The following is a 25064-nucleotide window of genomic DNA, read 5'->3' on the forward strand; positions in this document are numbered from 1 at the left end:
AAGAGGGAATGGTATCAAAATTAAAACTAGATTGATACGAGCACTGATTTTCCCTATCTTCCTGTATAGGGTAGAAACGTGGACTATCTTGGTGGGGATTAATGCATTTGAAATGTGGTTATCACCTCACAAATGGCTCTTCTCAAAACTAAGTCTAACGACAATTTCAGCATTGGTTGTTCCCTGAATCAGACTCAACGAGCAGGAAGAAAACGAACATTTTGAGGCAGTTGCGATATAAATTATTTTGGAGGATAAAATAGCTAATATTAATATATTAATAATAATAACAACCTTTGACTGGTTGATTTTAAAGGTTAAATCACCTCGCTACATTATGATAGCGTTATTTATCATCAACTTTTGGAAATCTATTCGGTTTGTTCCTGTTCTATTGAATCCAAAGATTGAACCAATTTAAAATTAGTACAAAGTACTTAGTACTTTGAGTATTCGGCTCTCATTTCTTGTGAGGACCATTCATGGGCTATTGTGACAAAGTATTAATAATATAATAAAATTTGTCGCTCCTTTGAGTTTGGCCAGGACCTAATCGTAGCCTTAACTCCCGTAGCGTACCACGCGATGAACCATTAAAACGCCTTTTATTAACAAGCACATCACATGAAGCTTATGAGAAATACAGAAAAAATAACGAAAATAAGAAATATTTTATGTAAAAAATCTGAAATTCTTCCTACTCCAAAACTATGTGAAATCATCTAGTTTATGATGCGAAGTCTAGACTAATATTATAAATTTAATTTTGTATGTTAAATAAAAGAAGATTTGCGAGGGCGCGGTATTGCGAAAACTGTTGACGTTTTATTGATACTGGTAATAGGTTATTCCGATAGTTAAATATGTTTCCTTTTATCTTTTCAGGTTACTTACCTTGGATGTATCCTCCTTAGAAGACGTGTATTGGCTCGAGGACTCGACTGCCCGACACGTTATCGAGTCCAAGGATTTCAACGCCTGGTCTCTGGCGCGCCAGAGCCTGCCCACCGGGAAGGAGGAGCTGCAATGTCTGAAGAATGATCTCTGGAACACTGTGGTCAAGAACAGCAAGCATCAGGACGCTTGGACATGGGGTACTGCATACCCGTTACATTGTTTTACCAACCGTGATGCCTGAGATGATGGAGTAAAATGAGCTGTGTTATTTAAATGACAGACTGTTATATAAAATAATATATTGTGGTAAACAGGTCATTGCAATTTATAAAAACGCAACAAATATTATCAATGCATTGGGTCGTCACAAATAGCCTATATGTATTCATTAAAAAGAATTATAATTTTTCGTTTTGTAAAAATCACACTTATGAATGTCATAATTACGGTATCCGTGGAAGAAACGTTAGTTGATAGGTATACCGAATCCGAAGCGACGTTGCTATATTTTTACAATATAAGTCACTTTTGTTATTACCCAGTAAGACCTACTTTTTTAACTCTGATCTCATATACACAGCTCGCAGTTGATGTTATACTGTTCGCTACATATCATCCTAATCATCTCATTCTGAATTACAAGTTCGTTTTATCTAAATGTAAAAAAAAAAACGTAGTATTACTTTCTCATAAACCCTGAGCATTGCTAAATAATAAAAATCATATAACCGGTATGCTTCCGAGTCAAGGTTTACCGAGGATAAAATACCGGTTCGAAGGACCAATGTATCCACAAGGATACACGGCATCACGGCACTGATCAGTTATATTATTCTATCATTTACCACTATATGACATCACTTTGCATAATATCAACGTGATGCTACGTTTAATCATCAGATCGCGAGGCTCTTTTGCCGGCTAGATTGTGGGTAGTATAACGGCGCCTTTTTGTGTCGTGAAGCAGTAATGTGTGAGCATTATTGTGTTTCGGTCTGAAGGGCGCCGTAGATAGTGAAATTACTGGACCTATGAGACTTAACATCTTATTTCTCAAGGTGACGAGCGCAATTGTAGTGCCGTTCAGAAATTTTGGGTTTTTCAAGAATCCTGAGTGGCACTGCATTGTAATGGGCAAGGCGTATCCATCAGCTGAACGTTCTGCTCGTCTCGTCCCTTATTGTTATAAAAATAGAGTTTGAATACCGGTCGCATTCCGAGCACTAGTCGACCGCTGTATTGTATGAGAAAGCGTGTGTAACATGTGCGCGTGCGCAGGTGGAATGCTGATCGTGTCAGTGTCGGTGTGCGGGCTGGTGACCCTGGCTGCCATGACGCAGCCCTCGCTGGCGCCCGAAGCCAAGCACTCGCTGCTGCAGTATGTCACCGGGAAGTATCTCCATCCGCCCAGCTGTAAGGTATCGCCTTCTATGCTTAGCCACTCCAATTTATTCATTTTGCAATTTACCAGCACTTCGGAAAAGTTAAACTTCAATAAGAAGATGTCTTAAGAAAATCAATGCATCCCTTTGATATGATTATCTACAGTTTCAGGATTTTTACAAAATATTTATAGCAAGTAAAATAAAAACTACGGGGCCAAACTATGTAAAAATTTTATGGGACCAAATAGCCTATTTCGCATCAAACAAAAGAAAAATTACGTAAATCGGATCATAAATCTCAGAGTAATCGGTGTACATACAAAAAAAATCGATCGAATTGCCACGAGGCATTTGAAACTTGATACTGCACGCACTTGATATGTTACGTTATTGCTTGTTTTGAGAAAAATACTAAATGGATAGTTAAGTATCTTTCTTTAGTTAGTTTAGTTATCGGTCTTTTTATTTGGTTGACAGACGACCCAGTTTGATTACCGCTAACTAATAATGGGAGTATCCTTGAATTATTATTATGAACAACGCCATTGTTTCTGGGTAAGGAAATATTCTGACACTTTCATTATAAATGGCTAAAAACAATATTTTACTAAACCTATGTATTTAAATAATATACTATTGAAAAGAAGATTAGATATCCTTGCGCATTCAATCAAAAAACAAGATTAAGCTACAAAACAAAAATGTCGTGAACATAAGTTTGAAGAAATGATAATAAACTATTAGGAATATTTTTACGATTCTCAATTGTATGTAAAGCGGTCTCATGTATTACAATTTATATGTTTATCACTCGTAAGTAATTAAATGAAATTCGTACCCAATTTTTTCATTGACATTGCTTGCACTTATAGGAAAAAGTCAGAATGGACACTACTTACCGCCTTTTTATAATTTAAGGCAAGGGTGCTCAATGGTCGATCTCATTTTTGACTGACATTTTAGAGTAGACCTACACTAACCTTGACTGAAATAATGCATATTATTGTCTGCAAAACTAATATCTATGTCATCGTGACACTCTACCTAGACGACAATCCTTCATCACATATACTTGAAGCCTCTCAGAGTCGATCGATCGTAGTCTAACAATTTTTATGTAGATCGACAGCAGTTCAAGCTTGAGCAACCCTGATTTAAGGTATTAACTGTTTCAATTATTTGCTGAGGGAACTCTTTCATGAAAACACTTTCGTTGTAGGTAGAGTGGGGTTGGGAGGATCCACAGCCAGTTGGTGAAACGATGTGCTTCACCATTTACTGCTACCAGCGGAATGGACAGCCGTACCCCATCTGTGACACCGACGACCTTACCGTGCACATCACTCACGCCACGAGGAAGGTAATCCAACTAATAAAAAGTGTACTTATGTATGCGCGCAAGAAGTTATACTTCTTTGGCAAAATAAAAATCCTTAAAATTATTTATTCCTCGTGCTATTCTACGTTTGTAGAAAGAACAATATTGTAAAAATCTTGCAAAGATGGCTTTGACAATTAATTATTAAATAACGAATATACGGCTGTACGGGCTTGAACGCTTTGCCTAGTCTGATAATGGACGAAGAAACCGAAAAAATAACAAATGTCGTAAACGTCAGAAAATTTTAGGAACCATTTTCACCCTGTTACTTTTGTGTTACAGTGATGCGCGCGCAGCTTAAAATTTCACTCTTATAATTTATTCATAACGCGCCTAAAGAAGTATAACTTCAAAAAAAAAGGTTTTATAATAATTTCATTTTGTATCGATCAACGAATAAACTTCTCAAAGCAAGAATCCCTTTCAAAGATTTTAAAGAATTTTTTAAATTAAAAAGACATTATTTTTCAAAAATCAGGTAATATTGATTGGCAGACTAATATACTTACATCACAATTATTTTGTAATGTAATTAATTAATTATTTATAACACATTAATTTGTAAGGTGCTACATCCGATATATACAATATATACATCATATATTATGTGCTAATCGTGATCATAGTTAAAAATCTCTTTAAATATCAAATATTTCATAAAAATTATGTATCAACTCTAAGAGCATGAATTATTTATTTTTTTGTGTAAGGATATTTCGTGAACGACTAATTTCTGTCATAATTAGTAACAGAATAGAAATATATTTTTCACCTCTCCAGTACGAAAAGGGCGCTATTGCTACGAGAAAAGTCGCTTTTTGCTGCGAGTTTTCTCGTTGAGGCAAAGTGATTTAAATTCGAACCCCACGTGACCATACATCCGGGAATTACTCCGCGTTAAAAAAATAAACAATGCGATCCGGTGCGTTCCGTTTTACTCATTTTAGCCTAGCGTATTATCTCATTGTTACAAAAATTTATTATGTTAATTGTTTCTCTTACCTATAACACTTTTCTCGCTAGTCGAGGTGAAAAGTTGTATGTTTCACTTGAGAACAAATTTTTTTTGTCTTGAGCCTTTTATCACTCACTACCTCAGTAGTCTATATTAGAATCACTCGCTCCATTCGTGATTCAATTCTAAACTACTTCGCTAATTCGTGATTGAAAGTCAGCACTCGCAGCAAAAAATAACTTTGCTCACTTGTTGAACAAATAACTATTCTTTTCATAGGGATTGACAACATTATGAAGCAACCATAGTTTGTAAAGGGGCTTTCACATAGGCAGAAGAACTTATAATAAACTCCAAGCCCATCTTTTAATATTTTTATCAAAAATACTTCGCTAAGTTAGTATAATATTATACTTGCAAACTACAAGAGCTTGCCGGCCTTCATAAAAGCGCACGCGCGTTTTTGAAGGCACCTATGTCTTATTGTCCTAGAAACATCGCACAAGGAAGCTCACTCATTATACAGCTTGGTCGAATGTGTAAGAAAGTTACTTGAATACCGTACTGTGGTGGAACGCCACACATCCAGATGGTGGGGATGATATCTTGCTATGCAAAAGGAATAGTGAAGAAGATAACACACAGCGTTGGAGATCTACAGCGTTAACGGGCTTCGGGTTCAAGCAATAACCGTCGACAACGACCTTTATTCTGCGCCCAGTGAGGAAGCTGGTGGATTCGCATAAACTCTCGGGAAACCCAAATGCATGGTATTTTGATAAAAGCGCCTTGTTCCATACACCGTACTGCACTACCATATCTAATACTCTGCTTACTTAATATTGTCTGATGGTGACAGATCGCCGCTGTGGTGGAGCTGGGTTCCGGAGAGGCCGCATTGGCCCACACTGCGCGCGTCAAGTTCACCGTGCGTCTGGCCGGACTCTACGTTATCGCCGTCATGATCGGTGAGCCGTGCTACTCCGGGGCTGACACTACCCGAGTACATTACGAATGAGGGCACTCGTACGACCTTCATAGTATACGTGTTCACTCTTATCAATTTACCAGTGGAAGGCTCCTTTGCACAGGATGCCGGCTAGATTATGGGTACCACAACGGCGCCTATTTCTGCCGAGAAGCAGTAATGCGTTAACATTACTGCGTTTCGGTCTGAAAGGTGCCGTAGCTAGTGAAATTATTGGGCAAATGAGACTTATATCTCAGGATGACGACTAGACGAGCACAATTGTAGTGCCGCTCAGAATTTTTGGGCTTTTCAAGAATCCTGAGTGGCACTGCAATGTAATGGGTAGGGTATATCAATTACCATCAGCTGAACTTCCTGCTCGTCTCGTCCCTTATTTTTATAAAAAAATTAATCAACAACTAGTTTCGTGGTCGTTTTGGTCGCGAGGTATAGACGTTAAATTGCTATATAAGTAGATGAAATAATAAGGGAAATATAGCAGAAAAATTTGTCCCGCAAATAAGACTTAACATCGTGAACTAGGTGTTACAAATTATTTCATACAAAGTAAAAGTGGATGATAATAAAAACAAACTTGTTAGAGTTAAACTTTTACTATGTCATTCCACTTTTTGTTAGATGACGCCATTATGTTTTAATAAAATGATAGTTTATTATCATAATTCGTATGAATATCTTAGTAACTTGTTTCAATATTTTTTTATTATTATTTTGAAACGTATAAGTAGTATGTCCACGCAAATATTAAATAAACTTAAGATATTGATAAACAAACAAAAAACAAAAAGACTGAAACATTTCTACTATATACGATTCAAAAAACGGTCCTAACTCAGGATGTTTGCTGGTGTGAAAACCATCGCTGGTCTTCCGTTGGGCAATTTGGTGACGTCATGATAAATATTTGGATATCAAATAACGCAGAGCTTTGTTGTCGTAACAAACTTAAATAATGTGGAATAAAAACTAAATCTTATAAACTATCACTATATATCCTAGACACGGAGAAACTTGTTAGGAGTTAGAGCTCAGCCATGTATAGTAGATTGTTGTCATAATGTAGACTACATTACCTACTCTCCATTAAAATAGCTATTTTGTGCAATAAGGCATCAGCTTTTATGTCTGTTTCACATAAACGTACTGTCTGGATGTGCTTAGTTTATTTAAGAAGTCCTAACAGTAACAACTTCGTTAATTGTCTAGATGCATTTACCAAACTTAAGTATGGAGACTTCTTCTTAATGTCTGTACCTAACGGTTGTGATGTATAATGTTGTGTAGTAGGAATTGTAGCGCGTGAGATCCTCCCTTACACGCGGAATCGTTCAACAATAATAACAACTTTTAATGTATATATTCTTTTAGTATTTTTTATTATATAAGAATACTTTATTTAATATAAAATATTAGGCCGAAGGCCGACCGTTCTTTCTTTACTTCATTCTCTATTCTCTAATTTGACTTGTTTCTTCTAATTCTTTAGCTTTACGGCCAACCATAGAACAATGAGTTCTTATATGCGGATAAGATCTCCTTGTTACAGTATTACAAGTGTGTAGTAACTTGTACATGGTTTTCTTTTGAGACAAATAATATATCTGTATTCAAATTCAAATATTTTTATTCAAAATAGGATGTGAAATCACTTATTGAAAGTCAAAAAATCTACCACCCATTCCAAAATGAATGCCTCAGGCCTGAGAAGAATGGGCGCAACAAACTTTGCGGGCTTTTTTGTAACATTTACAAAGTAACACTGTACAATTAAACTTATTATTTAATAGCCTGAGGGCGGTCGCTCCATTCCCAATCTGTGGTATCATTAAGAAAGTCATTTATGTTATAGTAACCTTTACCATACAAACGTTTTTTAACAATTGTTTTGAATGACGTAATACTTTTGTTTTGAACATTTTCTGGGATCTTGTTGTAAAAGCATATACATCGCCCCACAAAAGACTTACTAACTCGACTTAGCCGAGTAGTAGGCATTATCAGTTTATTATTAGTTCCTGGTGTTAACATTATGGTTATGACAGTTTCTGGCAAAATTCACTTATGTGCCTTTGAACATACATTTCATTATTAAGAATATAATGAGAAGCAACAGTCAAGATGTTAATTTCTTTGAATTTTGCTCTCAATGATTCTCTAGGACCTAGGTTATAAATAGCGCGAATAGCCCTCTTCTGCAGCACAAATATTGTATTAATATCGGCAGCGTTGCCCCATAGCAATATACCATAGGACATAATACTATGGAAATAACTAAAGTATACTAGTCGCGCCGTATCTATGTCAGTTAATTGTCTAATCTTTTTAACCGCGTATGCTGCAGAACTAAGTCTGTTCGCCAATCCATCCCCATTGTTATTTGGAATCTAGAGTTATGCCAAGAAATATAGCAGATTCCACCGTTTCTATCACCTCTCCGTTTAACAAAACATTTGCATTTACATTCTTGACATTTGGTGACAATGTACGAGTATTTAGTTTTCTTGCTATTTAACAATTATTTGTATCACTGTTTCAATATCCACTGTTGACTGTGAGCGAGTCTCTCCCCGCAGGCGGCGTGGCGGCGGCCGGCGGCCCGTTCCGGCGCTGGTTCGTGGCGGGCGGCGTGGCGGCCCGTCGCTCGCGGGTGGGTCGCCAACACGCGCTGGTGTGCGCCGCCACTCGCGCCCGCCCGCTGCTGGTGCACCCGAGAGACCACTACGACAACCCCGCCACCCTCGCCGGCGACGCAGCCAAGGTGACCACACTTCTTAATCCAGCTGGCTGCGCATTATACGCGAGCGGAGCTATTACTTCTTAAACAATGTATTGTATGGTGTTTTCAGGTCGATGGGTACTTTAAAAAATACACCTTTCTAAAAAGATTGACCTTTCTAAAGTGAGTTCTCAGATGTTGCAAAATAATGTGGGTGACAGTGATCACTTAACATCCGGTGACTTGTACGCTCTTTTGTCATATCGAATCAAATCAAAATCAGTTTATTGACGTAGATCACGGAAATGACACTTATGAATGTCAAATATCAAGATTTACATTTAAGTACATCAGTTTACAAATAATTTCAAATTACAATACAATATGTAAAATGTAAATAATACAACAGACACACTCAAACGTCAAATAGTCAATGTCTTACACGAGTAAGTCAAAAAAGTAAATGTACATTAATTCAAAAATTATTGAGTACAGTAGCTCCATCATCCACATACACCATAAATATATGCCCTCGTATGTCATTTCGCATTGAATTGAAAAATACGTTAGTACTTTTATTTGAGGAAAGTTTCTTGAATAACCACATAGTTGAGGAACGCTACCCATCTAGATGTTGAGGTTAAATACGGCAAAAGATACACAATGAAGTATGTGTGGACTCTGTGTTGTACGCGGTCAAATGGTTCAAGCTGATACTAGGGTACACCAGACTAAAGATTACAACAACACTACATAAGTGGCTGAAACTGCGCCCTATTAACTGGCAGAACGAAAGCCGACGTGACATGCCGCTAATTTGCAGCATTTCATTGATATGCTGAAGGAGATTGTCGTGGGTTAATGTATGTCGAAGCTTGCACCGCCGCCTCTGATCATCCAATAAATTTCATCTATTTGCAAACTTCTTTTAGGGAGGCCTACCGCTCGGCCAACTCCGACAAGACTTATTGCAAATGGGGAATGCGAAATATTAGCGTATTCAATTTCACTTTTCTTAATTTTTTCAACTCTGAATAAATAACAGGCGTGTTTGAATCGAGGTTAAACTGCAAGTATCACAAACTACAGTTGAAGGGATATGTTTCTGTCTATTGACATTTTTCATAACAATCAATGTTTAGTTTAGGTATAATTTTCAAAATATTCCACTCATCGCAGGTTGCCGTAAAGAGATATTTCTAATAGCTAATACATATTGAATAGGCTGTCTCTCCCCCTACGTGTGACTATGATAGTTTACAGTTATCTGTCATGACAATCGAGAACTTTCGGCAGGGTTTCTCAATAGAAATAAAACCAGTGGACGAGACTGAGGAGGATCTGTCGGACGTGGCGCAGTTCGAGTACGACAGCGTGAACCAGCGCGTGAGTGTGTCGCTGTGCTTCCCGCGGCCGGGCGTGTATCGCGCCGCCATATACTACAACGGCGAGATACTACATAACGGACACTTCGACTGTATAGTGCTCACTCGTAAGCCAATATTTTTTTATAATTTCTACAGGATTTGAGAAACAGATAAACATTGTCTAAGATACTATGCTATGATTTAAGGGGAATGTTGTCGTTATCAAGCTTGAGCCTTATGGGGGTTAAATTGAGCAAGGTTTATTTTGCATCATACCGCGACCTTCTCAAGAGTGAACACCATAGAACATGGCCGGTGTATATGGCATCGCCAGTATTATTGTTATTTGCATAACAATGCATTTTGGACCTGAGCAGGATCTTAACAACAACCTTCGACAGCGACTTGCTCGTTGCGTCCTGTGAAGAACCTGGTGATCCACTTGCAAAAACTGTCGGGAAGCCCAGATAATGAAAGTTTCGAGGAAAGCGCCTTGTGCTGCCACATAGCCTCATCATAGCCGCCGCCCATCTATGTGCAAGGTATACTTGGAGACCGCCAGCTAATAGACCATGGCGAAAGCCATTGATCGACTGCCGTTCCTCTAGATATGCAAAGAAAATTATGCTCACAATGATTTTCAAGACCAGAGAGGTTATGGTAATAACCCCGTAGTTAGTCGGATCGAAGCTGCATGAAATACTTATATAAAGCACTATTGCTTTAATTTTGTTGCGAGGCTCGAAGGAAATGAACTGTTTTTGAATATTTAAGAAGAGCGGAGTATGGCAGGAATAAAGATCGCCATATTTTTCGATTTTTTAAATAGTTATTTTAAATAGCTGGCGGTTAATACATACACGTAAGATTAGGAAAGAAACATATATACCAAATGAATGCATATTATTCTGTTTCACAGCGAGTGATGCTGCCACAGTACAAAGACAGCTCTCGTCAAAGAGAACGAGTATCACATACGAGGCGCGGTTGATCGCGGCGTCTCGAACGCGGCAGGCGAACGACGCTCCTGCTACCACCAAACAACGCCGAGTGCTTTGCTGCCTCAGTCCCAAGCAGTTGGTCATCAAAGACTATCTCTTCAAAATCATACCCAAACGGATATCTTCTTTCCGAGTCTGCCCATCGACTAAGGTAGGTACGCTACGACGTTTATAATGCATACATTTGTCTTATTGGTCGATATTACCTTTTACTTGTATGTAAATGGTTTGGATAGTGAATTACGTCTCTACTTTTGAATGTAGTTTCCGTATAAACAAATGTTGTCTAGGTCTGTAGGTTTCTTTTTATGTCAGTAAGTGTCGAGATTATTCCGCTAATGGTAATTGATAGGCCCTGCTCATAACAATACAGTTCCGCTCAAGATTCTTGAAAAACCCATAAATTCTGAGCGGCACACAAAAAGCGCTCGTCGCCATATTAAGTCTCATTTGCCCAGTAATTTCACTACCTACCCTTACCCGAACCCTTCAGACCGAAACACAAGAATGCTTACACGTTGCTTGACGACAGTAATAGGCGCTGTTGTAGTACTCATAATGTAGCCGGCCTCTTGTGCAAAGGAGCCTCCCATTGGTAAATAGCGCGAATAGCTCTCTTCTTTAACACAAAGATGGTATCAATATCGGCTACACTGCCCTATAACAGTTTACCATAGGAAATAACTATAGTAAGCTAGTCGCGCCGTATTTATGTCAGTTAATTGTCTTATCTTTTTAACCGCATACAAGTCTACAAATCTATCAACAAGAGAGCCCGATTGTGATTAAGAATCAAGAGTATATCCAAGAAATGAAGCAGATTCCATCGGTTTTATTACCTCTCCGTTTTAAAACAATCGCTTTCCTTTTTCTGACATTTGGTACGGTAAATTTTATATATTTCGTTTTTATTTGCTATATATTTAACATTAGGTTATTAGGAATAAATCAGAACACGATGTCAAATAAAATATCGTTTACTGTGTCATACATATTTCGCGCCGGTGCACGAGCATTTATTTTATATATTTTTATTTATTTATTATAGACACACCAACAAGCTATTCTAAACTAAGCGAAAATAAGAACAATATAAAACGAACATTATGAACAGAATAGCTTTCTTACAGGTATGTACAGCTCTGTTGTATTATTAAAAATAATGTTAGTACAAAAAACGCAAAGTACCTATTTTAAAGGTTGATTAATGTTAAAAATACAAATCATTTCTTATGTTGAATATGAGTAAAACAAACCGTATATATAATTAAACACTATTATAAATAACACTGTTGCAAAGTCTTTAAAGAGAGATTTTAATTTAAAAATATTTAGACTCTGGCTATATGATAAACATGAACCGCTATGTTTTGTGTCTTTGTATACCTTCTCTTCACAGTCGTTCTCTCATTGCTGAGGATCGTGACTCCGCTTAAGTTCGTCTACAGCTTTTCTCCATCTGTATCGGTCTGTCGCATGGTGGAGTGCGATGCTGATGGGTTGGTTAGTCTGCTCGGATATTTAATCAGACCAGCGTCGTGGGCTCCCGCCTCTTGGTCTCTTCCCCTCAATTTTCCCGGTGACCATCAAACGTTCTAGGTTATCAGCACCGCGTCGTGCAATGTGGCCAAAGTATCTCATGATCCGCTGCAGACATGTAGTGGTCTTTGTATACCAGAAAGCGAGTAAAAGATCTTTGAATTCTTTCCAAACTATCAACATGAATTTTGTATAAGGGGTCCCAAATCACACAAGCATATGGAGATTTCTCGATATGTAGCAGGCTTCGCTTTCCTCCTTCCAGCGATTAAATTTAACTCTACCACGATAAAAAGCAGGCTTGTTTGATTGCCCGGGTGTCTGCAGCTGGTGCTGTGCCCCCGCGCCGCAGGTGGTGCGCCGGGCGGGTCGCTGGTGCTGGAGGACGGTCTGCAGCCGCCGCTGACGCTGCAGGTGGGCGCCAGGGACCTGCTGGCCGCCGCCTTCTCGCAGCTGCTGGCGGCCAACTGCGGCGGCGACGACTGCTTCAAGGTTGACACACTGCTTCACTCATTTGACAATAAGGGGCGAGACGAGCAGGATTTTCAGCTGATGGCACTCGATATGCCCTGCCCATCAGGGGCGTGCATATCATATAGGCAACTAGGCAGGGCGTACCTTGTTATGAACCTAAATAAATATAGTGTTAAAGTTAACATGGTTCCTTTATTTTATAATCAAACTTCTATTGAACTCCTAAAATTTTTCCTTACGCTAAATACTAAAAACCTACAGTAAGCAATATCTAGATTGCATATTCCAAAGCTCAACTACGAAAACTTAGACATACAGTACCTACCTTCCTAGAAAACCAATGCACGCCCCTGCTGCCTATTACAATGCAGTGACGCTCAGGATTCTTGAAACGCCCAATAATTCTGAGCGGCACTACAATTGCGCTCGGCATCAATAATGGGCAGGGCGTATCACTTACCCCAGCTGAACGTGTCGCTCGATTCGTCATTTCTTATCATATAAAAATAATCAAATTTCAAACATTATTATTAAATGCTCACATGCCATATTAGTACCACTTATTGAAATCAGCGGCCATTTTTTTTATAAAATTTAATTACATAGAAAAGTAATTCCACACCTGATGGCAAGTACATGCCATTCCCGAGGTATGCCTAGTTATATCCAACCTAATACAATTTTAGTCATTTCCATATTTTGGTTAACTATTTATTTTTCTGAATTATCTTTAATATGTTCATGAAACTGTACCTATACCCTATAAAGGCATGTCATATCTATTTATTTATTTATTTACTGACACGCCAAAAGTATTACATACAAAACATTAAAATAATTATGGTCTTATAGGTACATAATCTGGTATGAATGCCAGTTATTGGTGCATACACCACTCTCATTGGAAGACATTAATTTAAGTACAAAATAATGTTCGATCTACAATTTTGACAAGGATTTGAAGCTAATTAATAAAAATAACAGATATAATATAAAGAAGAAATAGTTTGTATGAATATCAATTAACATATTATTATTTACGAACTGAAGGTGCGGTTAGATTTTTTTCAAACTTGTCACTGAGACATGGAAAATATCAAAATCTTTTATGGACGCGGAAAATCCATTGTACTCAGAACATCCTTGATAATGGAGAATGTTTAAGGGCATTTGTCCTACTTACAGTGTGTGATGCTAACACGAGGAACAAACATAAACTTGTTATGCCTACTACTCGGTTGGGTCGAGTTAGTAAGTCTTTTGTTGGGCGATGTATATGCTTCTACAATATGATCCCAGAAAATGTACAAAACAAATGCGTTACGAAATTTAAAAGAATTGTTAAAAAACGTTTGTGTGGAAAAAGTTACTATAGCATAAACGATTTTCTTTATGACACCACAGACTGGGAATGAAGCGAACACCCTCAGGCTCATTATAATCTTTATTGTACGATATCACATTGTAATCCATATTTCTATATAAAAAAAAGCCCGCTGAGTTTGTTGCGCCCATTCTTCTTAGGTCTGAGGCAGTCTCTTTTGAATGGGTGGTAGTTTTTGACGAACAATAAGTGATTTTGAATCCTATTTTGAATAAAAATATTTGAATTTTAACGACGTCCTACTCATGCGCGGTGTGCCCTGCTGTTCAGAACAAGCAGGAGTTCCTGTACAGCGAGGTCCGTGCGCGGCACTCCCGCTTCAGCCACGAGCGCGTGCCGCTGCGCGTGCGCCGGTCCGACCTGCTGCGCTCCAGCTACAAGGCCACGAAACACTTCGCGCTCGCCGACTGGTGCAAGAACTTCGACGTGTGCTTCCAGGGCGAGCAAGGTACTCAGAGGAAAATAATGATTTTAAAAAATTTGCAATAGCCGAACACTTGCTTAAAGCCGGTACCAACCATTGGATCAAGCTGCACAGCTCACGAGTGATTTCTGCTGAACGCCAATACATCCCACGGCTTGTAAGTGAAGCTATGTGGGCGGCGGTGATCACTTAATTACAGGTGACCCGTACGCTAGTTTGTCCTCCTATTCCATAAAAAAAAAGCTATAGAAATTAAAAATATATATCCTAACTAGGGAGAATGGTTTTAGGCTAGCGCAAACATGGAATCCCATGGTCTCTCTATGCAGTACGAAAGAAAAAAATTACGAAAGTATGGACGTGGTCAGTAGTGTGTGTCATGAAGTAGAGAATCAAAGACCAACACGAACTAGGCGCCAAGTGGACAGATTGATGTACTATTAGTGTCAAGTGTCAATGTGTCAAGTGTTTCTCGCCTCTTCCGTCACGTCGTGACCACGATTCATGCAATTGGATCGAAATATCGGCATCAAATTAATCTATACTAATATTATAAAGCTGCAGTGTGCTAACGCTGCAACGCGCTAATCTCTGGTACTACTGGTCCGATTTGAATGATTCTTTCAGTGTTGGGTAGTCCATTTATCGAGGAAGGCTATAGGCTATGTTTTTTTTTTCAAAATTAGGGATCCGTAATAAAATTGCTATTTTGTAACACAAGGTGTAAAATCGAAAACCTATTTTTGCGTGCGCTGCAAAAACTATTGACAATAGAACAAAATGATGTACAGGCTATAATATACGCAATATTTTATTACTTATAAAACTATCGCGTGAATTATACTTTATATGGCAAAACAACGTTTGCCGGGTCAGCTAGTAAAATATATACCGTGACTACCCGTCATAATAATTACAATGTACTTAGACTCCCGTCTGCTTGGTACAGGGATAGTACAAATGTTGACCAAGTGTGTTATTACTATTGCTTCTATAACAACAAGTAAAATGGCCGTACTAAAATGGCCGCCATGCGAGTAAAACACATAGAGTCCGTCTCATAAAAGCAGGCCAGCGGCATTCATTATTTTCATTTAAGTTCCTGTATTCCCACTATGCATCTCCATCGCGATCGGTTCTGAGCATCTCTCTTGATTTCACTCCAGGTCTTTCCGATGACTTTTGCCTCGTTTGGACGGTTATGTTTGCGTTTTCCTTGAAGGTTTCAGTCTTGGGCTTACCTCGGTTTATGGTTGGAATCCCTCTGAAGTGTGATTGTTAGAAATTTTGTCGGGCCAGTGAATACCGAGGATATTGCAAAGGCATTGGTTAACGTAAACCTGAAGTTGATGAGAGATGGACTTGGTGACCTTCCACGTCTCACACCCATACAGCAATACGGTCTTCAAATTGGACCAGAATATCTTAACCTTAACTCTCCATGGCAGTTTCCATGATTGCCATACGGATCGAAGCCGTGCAATGGTTTGGTTTGCTTTGGCGATTCGTGAAGTGATGAAGTCCCGCGGTATTAATTGTAACTAATTAAGTATAATTTAGAAATGTGTATCAATATATTAAACAATTAAAATAAATGTTAATGTTTATATATATAAAGTTTTTAGAGAATTCAAAATTTGTAGAAAACAAAAAATATGTAATCACGAGGCTAAAAATATTTCTTAGCACAACTCCAGTCCACATATTAAATAGTCATTTTATAAGTAGCTATGGCTAAGCCTTTGAAATGTGCCGCGCTCCATAAAAAATATAGAAATCCCAAGAAATAGGAAAGGAAAAAAGGAATCAACTCAAAAAATGCTGTTCGATATTCTATTTCACGTTCTTGTGAGACACTAAAATATAGTGAAGTACGTTTGTTACCAATGAATGACAAGTAGCCTAAGACCCACTTACCGGGACACGAGTTAATACTTAATAATAATATAAAATCAATCAACAAAAATCCTTAAAAAGCTGTGCACAAACTATAAGAACATCATCCTTGTTTTTCCATCCATCATTGTTTTTTTTATTCTTAATACCAATGGGCATTCTTCTTCTTCTTAGTCGGGCACTCTTGTCAGAGTGGTCGTGGTTGCGCTGACGAGGTACATGGTGGGGTGTTCGGTGGGTCATGTCCTTTCTGAGGGTAGATCTCCTGGCGATGTGCTTCCATTTCTGACGGTTAGAGGCGTTGCGAGTACACTGGACTATGGTGGACTCAGTAGCCTTTGTGATGGCGTCTATCCAGCGGGTTGGCGATCGACCGCGTGCTCTCTTGCCTTCCACCTGGCTCTGAACTACCAGTCTCTCCATCGAGTTCTCATTTCTAGAGACGTGACCAAAGAACTTCAGTATTCTTAGTTGCACAATTGACGATAGTCTGTCTTTAATACGAAGCTCTTTAAGGATGGTTACATTGGTGCGAAATGCCACGGGATCTTTAGGAGGCGTCTCCAGCACCACATCTCTAATGCATCGATTTTACGGCGGTCCCGCAGTCTCAGAGATGGCCAAAATATGCATGTAAAATTCAAAATGGGGTGGTTATTTAACACAGCGCGCATTTTCTCACACTCTTGCATTAAAATAAATGAATGGCATGGTTTGTTTGCAGGCGTGGACTGGGGCGGCGTGCGGCGCGAGTGGTTCTCGCTGGTGTGCAGCGAGCTGTTCGACGCGCGCTGCGGCCTGTTCGTGTCGTACACGGACTGCGGCCTCGTGCACCCCAACCCGCACCCGCCGCCGCAGCTCAAGGTGACGGCACAAGTGTAAACGCGCGCTGTTAGTCTAAATCGGCTGCACATGCCTCGGGCATCCGATGCGTTCGGTGAAAGAACAACAGCTTACATAGTACCTAGACTGATTAATAAACTGCCACGTGACTTGACCGACTCGTTGACTGAGACTAATTTAAAAAAATACTTTTTAAGACTTGACTGACCACCGATCAACTTATCGTGCTTAACTATTTATTGTATCAAGTACTTTTACTTTTATTTGTAAAATTATAATGTATAGCTAAGTTTCTAACGATTGTGAACTATTTTTTCGTTTATTAATTTAACTCTGTTGGTGTAGACTTAATTTAGCAATTGTACAAACCTCAGTGGTTTTTATTGCTTTGAAACCGCAATGTAAAATTTGTTTTTATTAACAAATATATAAAAAAAAAAGTACATACACAGTACATTTTGAACAGATTTATATTATTACTAACCGTTCCCGTCCGCTTTGCTGGGCGAATTTTAAAAGGAAATAAATTAAACAATACAAAAATAAGTAGCCATAAACCATCTAGGATAAATTTCGCATAGAATGGTGGTAATTTCATGTCGAGTATCATTGGTTTAGGCGTGAAAGAGCCTCAAACAAAGACCATTTTCATTATAATATATATACAGGGGCGTGCATTGTTTTTCTGTTGCGGTAGGCACTGGAAGCCTAACCAGTCGTAGTTGCGCTTAATATTTAAAAAATAGTTCAAGGATAAATATAACTTCATTATCCAACATTTTTGTATCGTTCTGTCAGATTGATCGTGTTTTTAGCAAGCTTTGTATAATTATTCAAGTCACCGTAACCGTATCATTCCACACAGTCTTCATTGTAGAAAATAAACAACAAGGACAGCAGAACAATAAATTGGAACGGAGGCATCCAGTTAGCCAAGTGTGTTTTTCGTAATACTTGGTATTGAAATATCTCATAGCTTTACCTTTTCGGTGAGTTAAACTAACATTTGGCATTGGTCTATTAAGAAAAACAATTTTTATTTTATCTACGAACAAAAATTGTGCATTGAGATACCTGATCTCTGTGATCAAATCGTAATTTCGCCACAATCGCGACACTGTAATTTCTCCATTATATTTAAATTCCTTACTAGTTTTAAACACAAAACACACAGCAATTTCTTTTTTCCCAATACAAACACTAAATATAATTAACAATAAACAAATCGACACAAAACAAATAACTAATGTAATTAGCTTAATAATTCACGCCCGTGATTTAAAGTACACGAAAACAGAACAACAAAAAAATGGCGCTGTCATTGTTGATTACGGAACAATATGTTTTTATATCAACGTGATACCGGAGGATGTTTGCATTCTAACGTTCCTAATGTCCGGTGGTGGAATTCAGCTATTGAGAAAGATGCGGAGAGAACCCACATATATAAGCAAAGCCAAAGAACCAAGCTGATCGAATTTTACTTATATAGATAAAGTTTGTATCGCTATTCTCTGTATTCTGTCAAATGGAAGAATCTGGTACTGGGCAGAACCTGTCCAGAGGTGGCAATAATACTCGTCTCCATGTCTCCAATTTTGTGCAGGCGGTGGCTTGGAGTAAAGTCTTGCCTTACTGATTATCAAAAAGTTCCACCAAGTTTCTTGTGCCCATTCTTCCTTTCCATCATAAGGCTTTTTTTTCGCGAATGTGTGAAATATTTGTCGAAATATTTTAAATGTGCACACCACCGCGCGTTGTTACAGTGACGGTACCTTGTGATAGTAGCGTGACATCTGCCGACATTTAGCAAGTGGAACTTTTGACTGATGATTTTTGAAGCCTTTGCCTTGCTGCGAGAGGATTAAAAAAGAAAAAAAAATAACATTTCAGATGAAATACTTCGAGTTCGCGGGCAAGATCGTGGGGAAGTGTCTGTACGAGAGCGCGCTGGGCGGGTCGTACCGCCAGCTGGTGCGCGCTCGACTCGCACGGTCGTTCCGTGCGCTCGTCATCGGACTGCGCGTGCAGTACAAGGTACCGTCTTAACATGTATTGCGGTATGGTTCAAAATAATAATTATAAGAACATTGCCGGTCTTGGAGATAAACTACCTTTCAAGTTTTATCGATCTGGAACATCGTCAAAGAAAGTTTATCCATTGTTTGATGTGCGCAGATGCCAACGCATCAACTTGCCACATCTAGACTAAAATAAAGAATTGTAATTTAATTTATTTCATTTTTAAAATTAAGTTATTGTACTTTGCTTGTATATTATTGTAATAGCTTTTTATGAATATATTATTATTATAATTTTACTCACTGAACCAATAAAGCGCGGGATTCTAACATTTAATAATTACTAAATTAACTCGCGAAATACTACAGATGTTTTACGTGGCAAGTTTTTTTTCACGCTTCTACTTATGATTGCACTCTTTTCTTTAATGTCGTTGCAATTCCTACGGCTTAACTCACTCAAGTCACTCGCAGAGCTCAAAAATTGAAATAATGATATCATAGATTATTGTTTCAGTATTTCGAGCAAGATGACCCTGAGTTGTATTTGTCGAAAATAAAATACATTTTGGAGACTGACCTGGACTCGCAAGAGGCCGCGCCCGAGATATACTTCAGTGATGACGTGTACGACTCGCAGGGCAAGTTCATTGAGACACACGATCTTATACCTAACGGCTCCACGATACGGGTGAGTGTTGTATGCCAGCTTATTGTAGAGCGACCTGGACACGCAAGAAATTGTGCCCAAGATATACTTCAGTGTCGACGTGTATGACTCGATACGGGTGAGTGTTGTATGCCAACTTGTGTATATAGAAAATATCGCGCTATAACGATACAATTTGTAATTTTAATAATCACTTTCGAATCAAATTATTTATAGAATTATAAGGGAATTAACGATATTTTAACAAGAGTGATTGTTATATAATTTATGGAACATTTAAAGAAGCTCTAAAACCTTCTCCGTGTGGATCGGCAACCACCACAAGGAAATCTCAGCTTACGCATCGTGCTTTGCTTAGTAGTTTATTGATTTGATATGCTTACAGCAACTGTCCAGAATGTACGTAAATAAATTAGACCAATAAATATAGCGTTGCATTCAATAGCGCTTAAATGATCGACAAAAATAATTTTTATGCATGGAGAACCTTCATCACCCTGTCGGCCCTGCGGTTCCCTCATCCAACCTATTCCGCTGATCGTGACCAGATCATCGATATTATGGGGGACCTACCAACACTGCTTCTTCCGGTACGTGGTCGCTATTCGACCAACGGCCATCTGTCCGTCGAGCTTACGAGCCGTGCCCATTGCCACTTCAGTTTCGCAATCATTTGCGCTATATGACTATCCTGGAGAACCTTAATTAAAGTCAAATCAAGAATAGTCTGAAATTGTCTAATTCATAGAAGTATAAAACAGCCCGTTTTATATTGTTTCCACTGAAATTTTAGTAACACGAACTAGTCAGTATCACTATGATACACCTGTGCAGGTCACCAACGAGAACAAGATGCAGTACCTCGACGCGCTGGCTCAGTGGCGCCTGGCGGGGCGCTGGCGCACGCAGACCGACGCCTTCCTGCGAGGACTGAACCTGCTCGTGCCCGACAACCTGCTGGCCATCTTCGACGAGAACGAGCTGGAGGTGCGGCACTTCCATATCACATTTATATATACACGACGCAGGGACCGGTGGCATGGTCAGGATTCTCGTGGTTGTCCATTGCTGTGGATACACTGTTGTTAACACGACGTAAAGCAAATAAAACACAATCTCATAAACACACTGTATAATTATAATCAGCAAGGAACGTTTCACTTGACAAATAGCTTATAATACAGGGTGGCTTTTTTAAAAGGGCAGTGTTGGCCAAATCGGAAACTACGAGACTTAGAGAAAATACGTGAAAGGAGTCATGCCCTCGATTTATAGGAATCCAACAACTGCATTTTTAGTTTTTTTTTTAATTTCATGAATTTTCAACGGATATCGACCCGAATGATTTTATAAAAAAAATACATCCTGTATTGGAAAGATATGTATCACTAAAATTGAAAGCAAATAGAAAAAAATTACAAATTGCTTTTCATATCTCACTTTTACCTAACTAATAAGTAAGTTGCTCAAAATAGTTTCTATCAAAAGTTCAAGAAATTTTGATAAACTAAATATATAATAATATCTTATAAATTTATAAATGGAGGGCATGACTCCTTTCTCGAGTTTTCTCTAAGTCTCGTAGTTTCCGACTTGGCTATCACCGTCCTTCTCAAACAACCATCTACAGGATGGTTGTTTGAGATTAGAGATTTCGTAATAAGCACGTGGTGGTGATATTTCTTCTCTGACTGCCTGCTCGGCACTCGACGGCACTCACACCTCTCGCCGATTATACTCGAGCTAAGACGAATACCGAATCATCTAAGTACTCACGTCTAGTGCTCGACGTTCTTGACTATGACTTACATATTCTGTTGTTACGTAATTTCATTTACTTTAATACATCGGTTCTCCCGAAAATGGCTCGAAAGAAACAGTTGCTGATTTAGCATTTAAGTTCTCATTGTTCATCTCACACGATATAAAATCTCATTCCATAATCTATCACGTTAGTTTTAATTAATTTAATAGTAGTACTAATCAAACAACATGTTTTTGTAAACAACTCTGTTTTCATAATTACCATTCTTACGTGCAGGGCTTAGTGTGATGAGATATAAACTATCGCATGTTGGAATAGGATGCAAACCTGTCATATAATATCACTAATAAAATGTATAAATAATATAACGTCTGTATGGCGTCAGTTTTCAAGCGGTATTTTTGACTACTTATTTACGACAATTGTTTGTAAATGTCTAAGATGGCGTTCTATTCCATTGTAAACGCGTATTAGGTCGTTTTAGGATTTTTTTATGACAATAAGATCACGAGACGAGCAGGACGTTCAGCTGATGGTAATTGATACGCTCTGCCCATTAAAATGCAGGGCTCAGGATTCTTGAAAATCTAAAAATTTTAATGGCACTACAATTATTGCGTTCGTCACCTTGAGACATAAGATGTTAAGTCTCATTAGCCTAGTAATTTCACTAGTTACGGTGCCCTTCATACCGAAACACAATAATGGCAGTACATTACTGCTTCACGGCAGAAAAAGGCGCTGTCGGGGTACCTATAATCTAGTCAGCATCTTGTGCAAAGGAGCTTCACACTGGTAAATGCCCTAAGTTGCCTCTTACAATACCCTTGGGCCTGGGATTTCCTTATTCTTTTTGTGCCCCGGAGAAGCACAGGGCAACGTATGCGTTACGACTGATAGGATTTCGACACTATTATGGACAGATGATGCCATTTATCATTAGGTGGATCATGTGCTCATCCTGCATAAATTATTAAAACTTTCGTGAGACATGATGAACCTATTTAGTAATACGGATTTACTCACGATTTATCGGTGTGGGAACCGACTAGTTTCGGACCATTCGGAGGTCCTTCATCAGGGCGAGTGTAGTGGGTTCGCGATAACGTCCCGTCTCTTACCGAGTAAGTCGCAATGTGCCGGTCCCCGCAGCTGCTCATGTGCGGCACGGGCGAGGTGTGCGTGTCCGACTGGCGCGCGCACGCCGTGGTGTCGGGCTGCGCGCGCAGCATGGCGCGGCGCCTGGCGTGGCTGTGGGCGGCGCTGGAGAGCTTCACCAACGAGGAGCGCGCGCGCCTGCTGCAGTTCACCACGGGCTGCTCGCAGCTGCCGCCCGCCGGCTTCCAGGTGCCACCTCCCTACCTACCCTACTTCTTAATATATAATACTTTACAGTTCATAAATTATAAGTCGCGCCGTTTCTATGTCAGTTGTTTTTTTTTTTACCCTGTGCTTCCCCGGGGCGTGAAAAGAGTAGGGTAGTCCCAGGCCCTAGGGTGTCGTAAAAGGCGACTACGGACTTACTGAAAGTGGGAGAGTCACGCTACCGTCTTTTGACGTCAGCACAATCGGGGCAGACTAGTCCGGGTTACTTACCACACTCGCACAGAATACCGGCGTGAAGTAGCGGCCTAGTGCCGCTATGTTTCGCATAGGTTAGTTTCAAGGACCAGGGGGCATTCCCCCCCCCTTCCCCCCAACAAAAAATATGAGTGCGGTTTCAAAAGATAAATTACCCCAGGAGGGTACCGACTCCTGTAGAGCCAGAGAATCACTCCCCGAGCATTCGCGCTCGGGCTGCCCCTCGTATTCTGGGGAGGACGCAGTACCGCGCATGACCAAGGACAAACAAGTTAGTAACACCACGGCACCCCGCTCCACGCTTAATGTGGACTTTTATAACATCAGGGGAATTCACTCCAACTTAAACGCCGTCCACCACCACCTTGAGACGGCACAGCCGGTGTGCGGTGTTTCCCGGACGATATGACATGGGTACCTTCAAAAAAAGCGCGTACACCTTCCTTTAAGGCCGACAACGCTCTTGTAATTCCTCTGGTGTTGCAAAAGAATGTGGGCGGCGGTGATCATTTAACACCAGGTGACCCGTACGCTCGTTTGTCCTCCTATTCCATGAAAAATTGTTTGTCTAATCTTTTTAACCGCGTATGCTGCAGAACTAAGTCTGTTCGCCAATCCTTCAATATGGGGGCCCCACTGTAATTTGGAAGCAAGAGTAATGACGTAAGTAATATAGCAGATTCCTACAGATATCTACATTTTTGTCATTCAATATATTTCGTTTTCTTGCTACTTAACATTAGGTATATAGCGCTAAACCTTTACACGATGCCAGTTAGAATATCGTTCACTTCGTCATCCATAACTTGGCATAAGTTTCGTCCGAAAATAACACTACCTTATGTCTTTTTTCTATAAGATTAAAAAAATCTCTAATATAGATAAGAAAAAGGAACGGTCCAACAATAGACCCTTATAGGGGGTGTTCAAAGTAAATCCATCGAACTGCATTATATTACAAATATTATATTATATATACTTATAACCATGTGTTGCCTTTAGTAAGGCAGTACGCGGGTGACCATTGATCGGGCCTAGTTACCATTAACCATTACAGGACCGGCCCGAGTAACCATTTGAACCATTATTATTTATTACCAATGCATAGTAGAGATGCAGTACGCGGGTGACCATTGATCGGGCTGGTCCTAGTTACCATTAACCATTACAGGACCGGCCCGAGTAACCATTTTAACGATTATTACCAATGCATAGTAGAGATGCAGTACGCGAGTAACCATTGATCGGTCCGGTCCAAGTTACCATTAACCATTTGCCTATAACCATTACAGGACTGGTCCTAGTAACCATTTTAACCAATTAATAGTAGAGATCCGCGTACTCACAAATATAACCATTAATTATAGTTATTTACCAAGTGTCATAGATTAATTTAGTATCTTAAGTAAATAAATACTTTTACCATAAACCAATATAGATATCTACCCCTAAGTGCACCCCTTCTCAGGGGGTACATACTGAGAGGAGTACCAGGAGATAGAGTTTATGTAGGCTATCGTAAGCTAGCGAATTAAAATAAGATTCTAAAAAATTGGGGCCCACCCTCTCGAACAATTCAAGTAAACATATTTATTGTTGGTTTTTTAAAACATACCACGAATCAATGGACATACTGCTGATACTCTCCAATACCAATGTTACAACTACGACATTATATTATTATTATTATCCAGAGATAAATATCATCAGCCGGAATACGTCCACTGCTGCACAAGGGCCTCCCCCAAAGATCTCAATGATGATCTGTCCTGCG

The 25064-nt window shown here is 39.3% G+C and overlaps 1 protein-coding gene across 3 annotated transcripts in view; it reads left to right on the plus strand.

Annotated features, from left to right (window-relative positions):
- Nucleotides 1-25064, plus strand: part of LOC126968138 (apoptosis-resistant E3 ubiquitin protein ligase 1) — a 52252-nt gene that overhangs the window by 22356 nt on the left and 4832 nt on the right. The window contains exons 3-16 of one of the 3 annotated variants that reach the window (XM_050813009.1): nucleotides 886-1094; nucleotides 2176-2315; nucleotides 3502-3642; nucleotides 5478-5586; nucleotides 8183-8367; nucleotides 9622-9817; nucleotides 10612-10844; nucleotides 12560-12724; nucleotides 14361-14538; nucleotides 17135-17274; nucleotides 19147-19290; nucleotides 19792-19965; nucleotides 20779-20931; nucleotides 22862-23056. In XM_050813009.1, coding sequence (XP_050668966.1) covers nucleotides 886-1094; nucleotides 2176-2315; nucleotides 3502-3642; nucleotides 5478-5586; nucleotides 8183-8367; nucleotides 9622-9817; nucleotides 10612-10844; nucleotides 12560-12724; nucleotides 14361-14538; nucleotides 17135-17274; nucleotides 19147-19290; nucleotides 19792-19965; nucleotides 20779-20931; nucleotides 22862-23056 — 2362 coding nt within the window. Of the gene's footprint in view, nucleotides 1-885; nucleotides 1095-2175; nucleotides 2316-3501; nucleotides 3643-5477; nucleotides 6500-8182; nucleotides 8368-9621; nucleotides 9818-10611; nucleotides 10845-12559; nucleotides 12725-14360; nucleotides 14539-17134; nucleotides 17275-19146; nucleotides 19291-19791; nucleotides 19966-20778; nucleotides 20932-22861; nucleotides 23057-25064 lie in introns of those variants that run through there. The other 2 variants (XM_050813011.1, XM_050813012.1) reach the window with 2 other exon arrangements.

The sequence above is a fragment of the Leptidea sinapis genome, chromosome 14 (genome assembly GCF_905404315.1).
Source record: "Leptidea sinapis chromosome 14, ilLepSina1.1, whole genome shotgun sequence".
NCBI classification, from domain to species: domain Eukaryota; kingdom Metazoa; phylum Arthropoda; class Insecta; order Lepidoptera; family Pieridae; genus Leptidea; species Leptidea sinapis.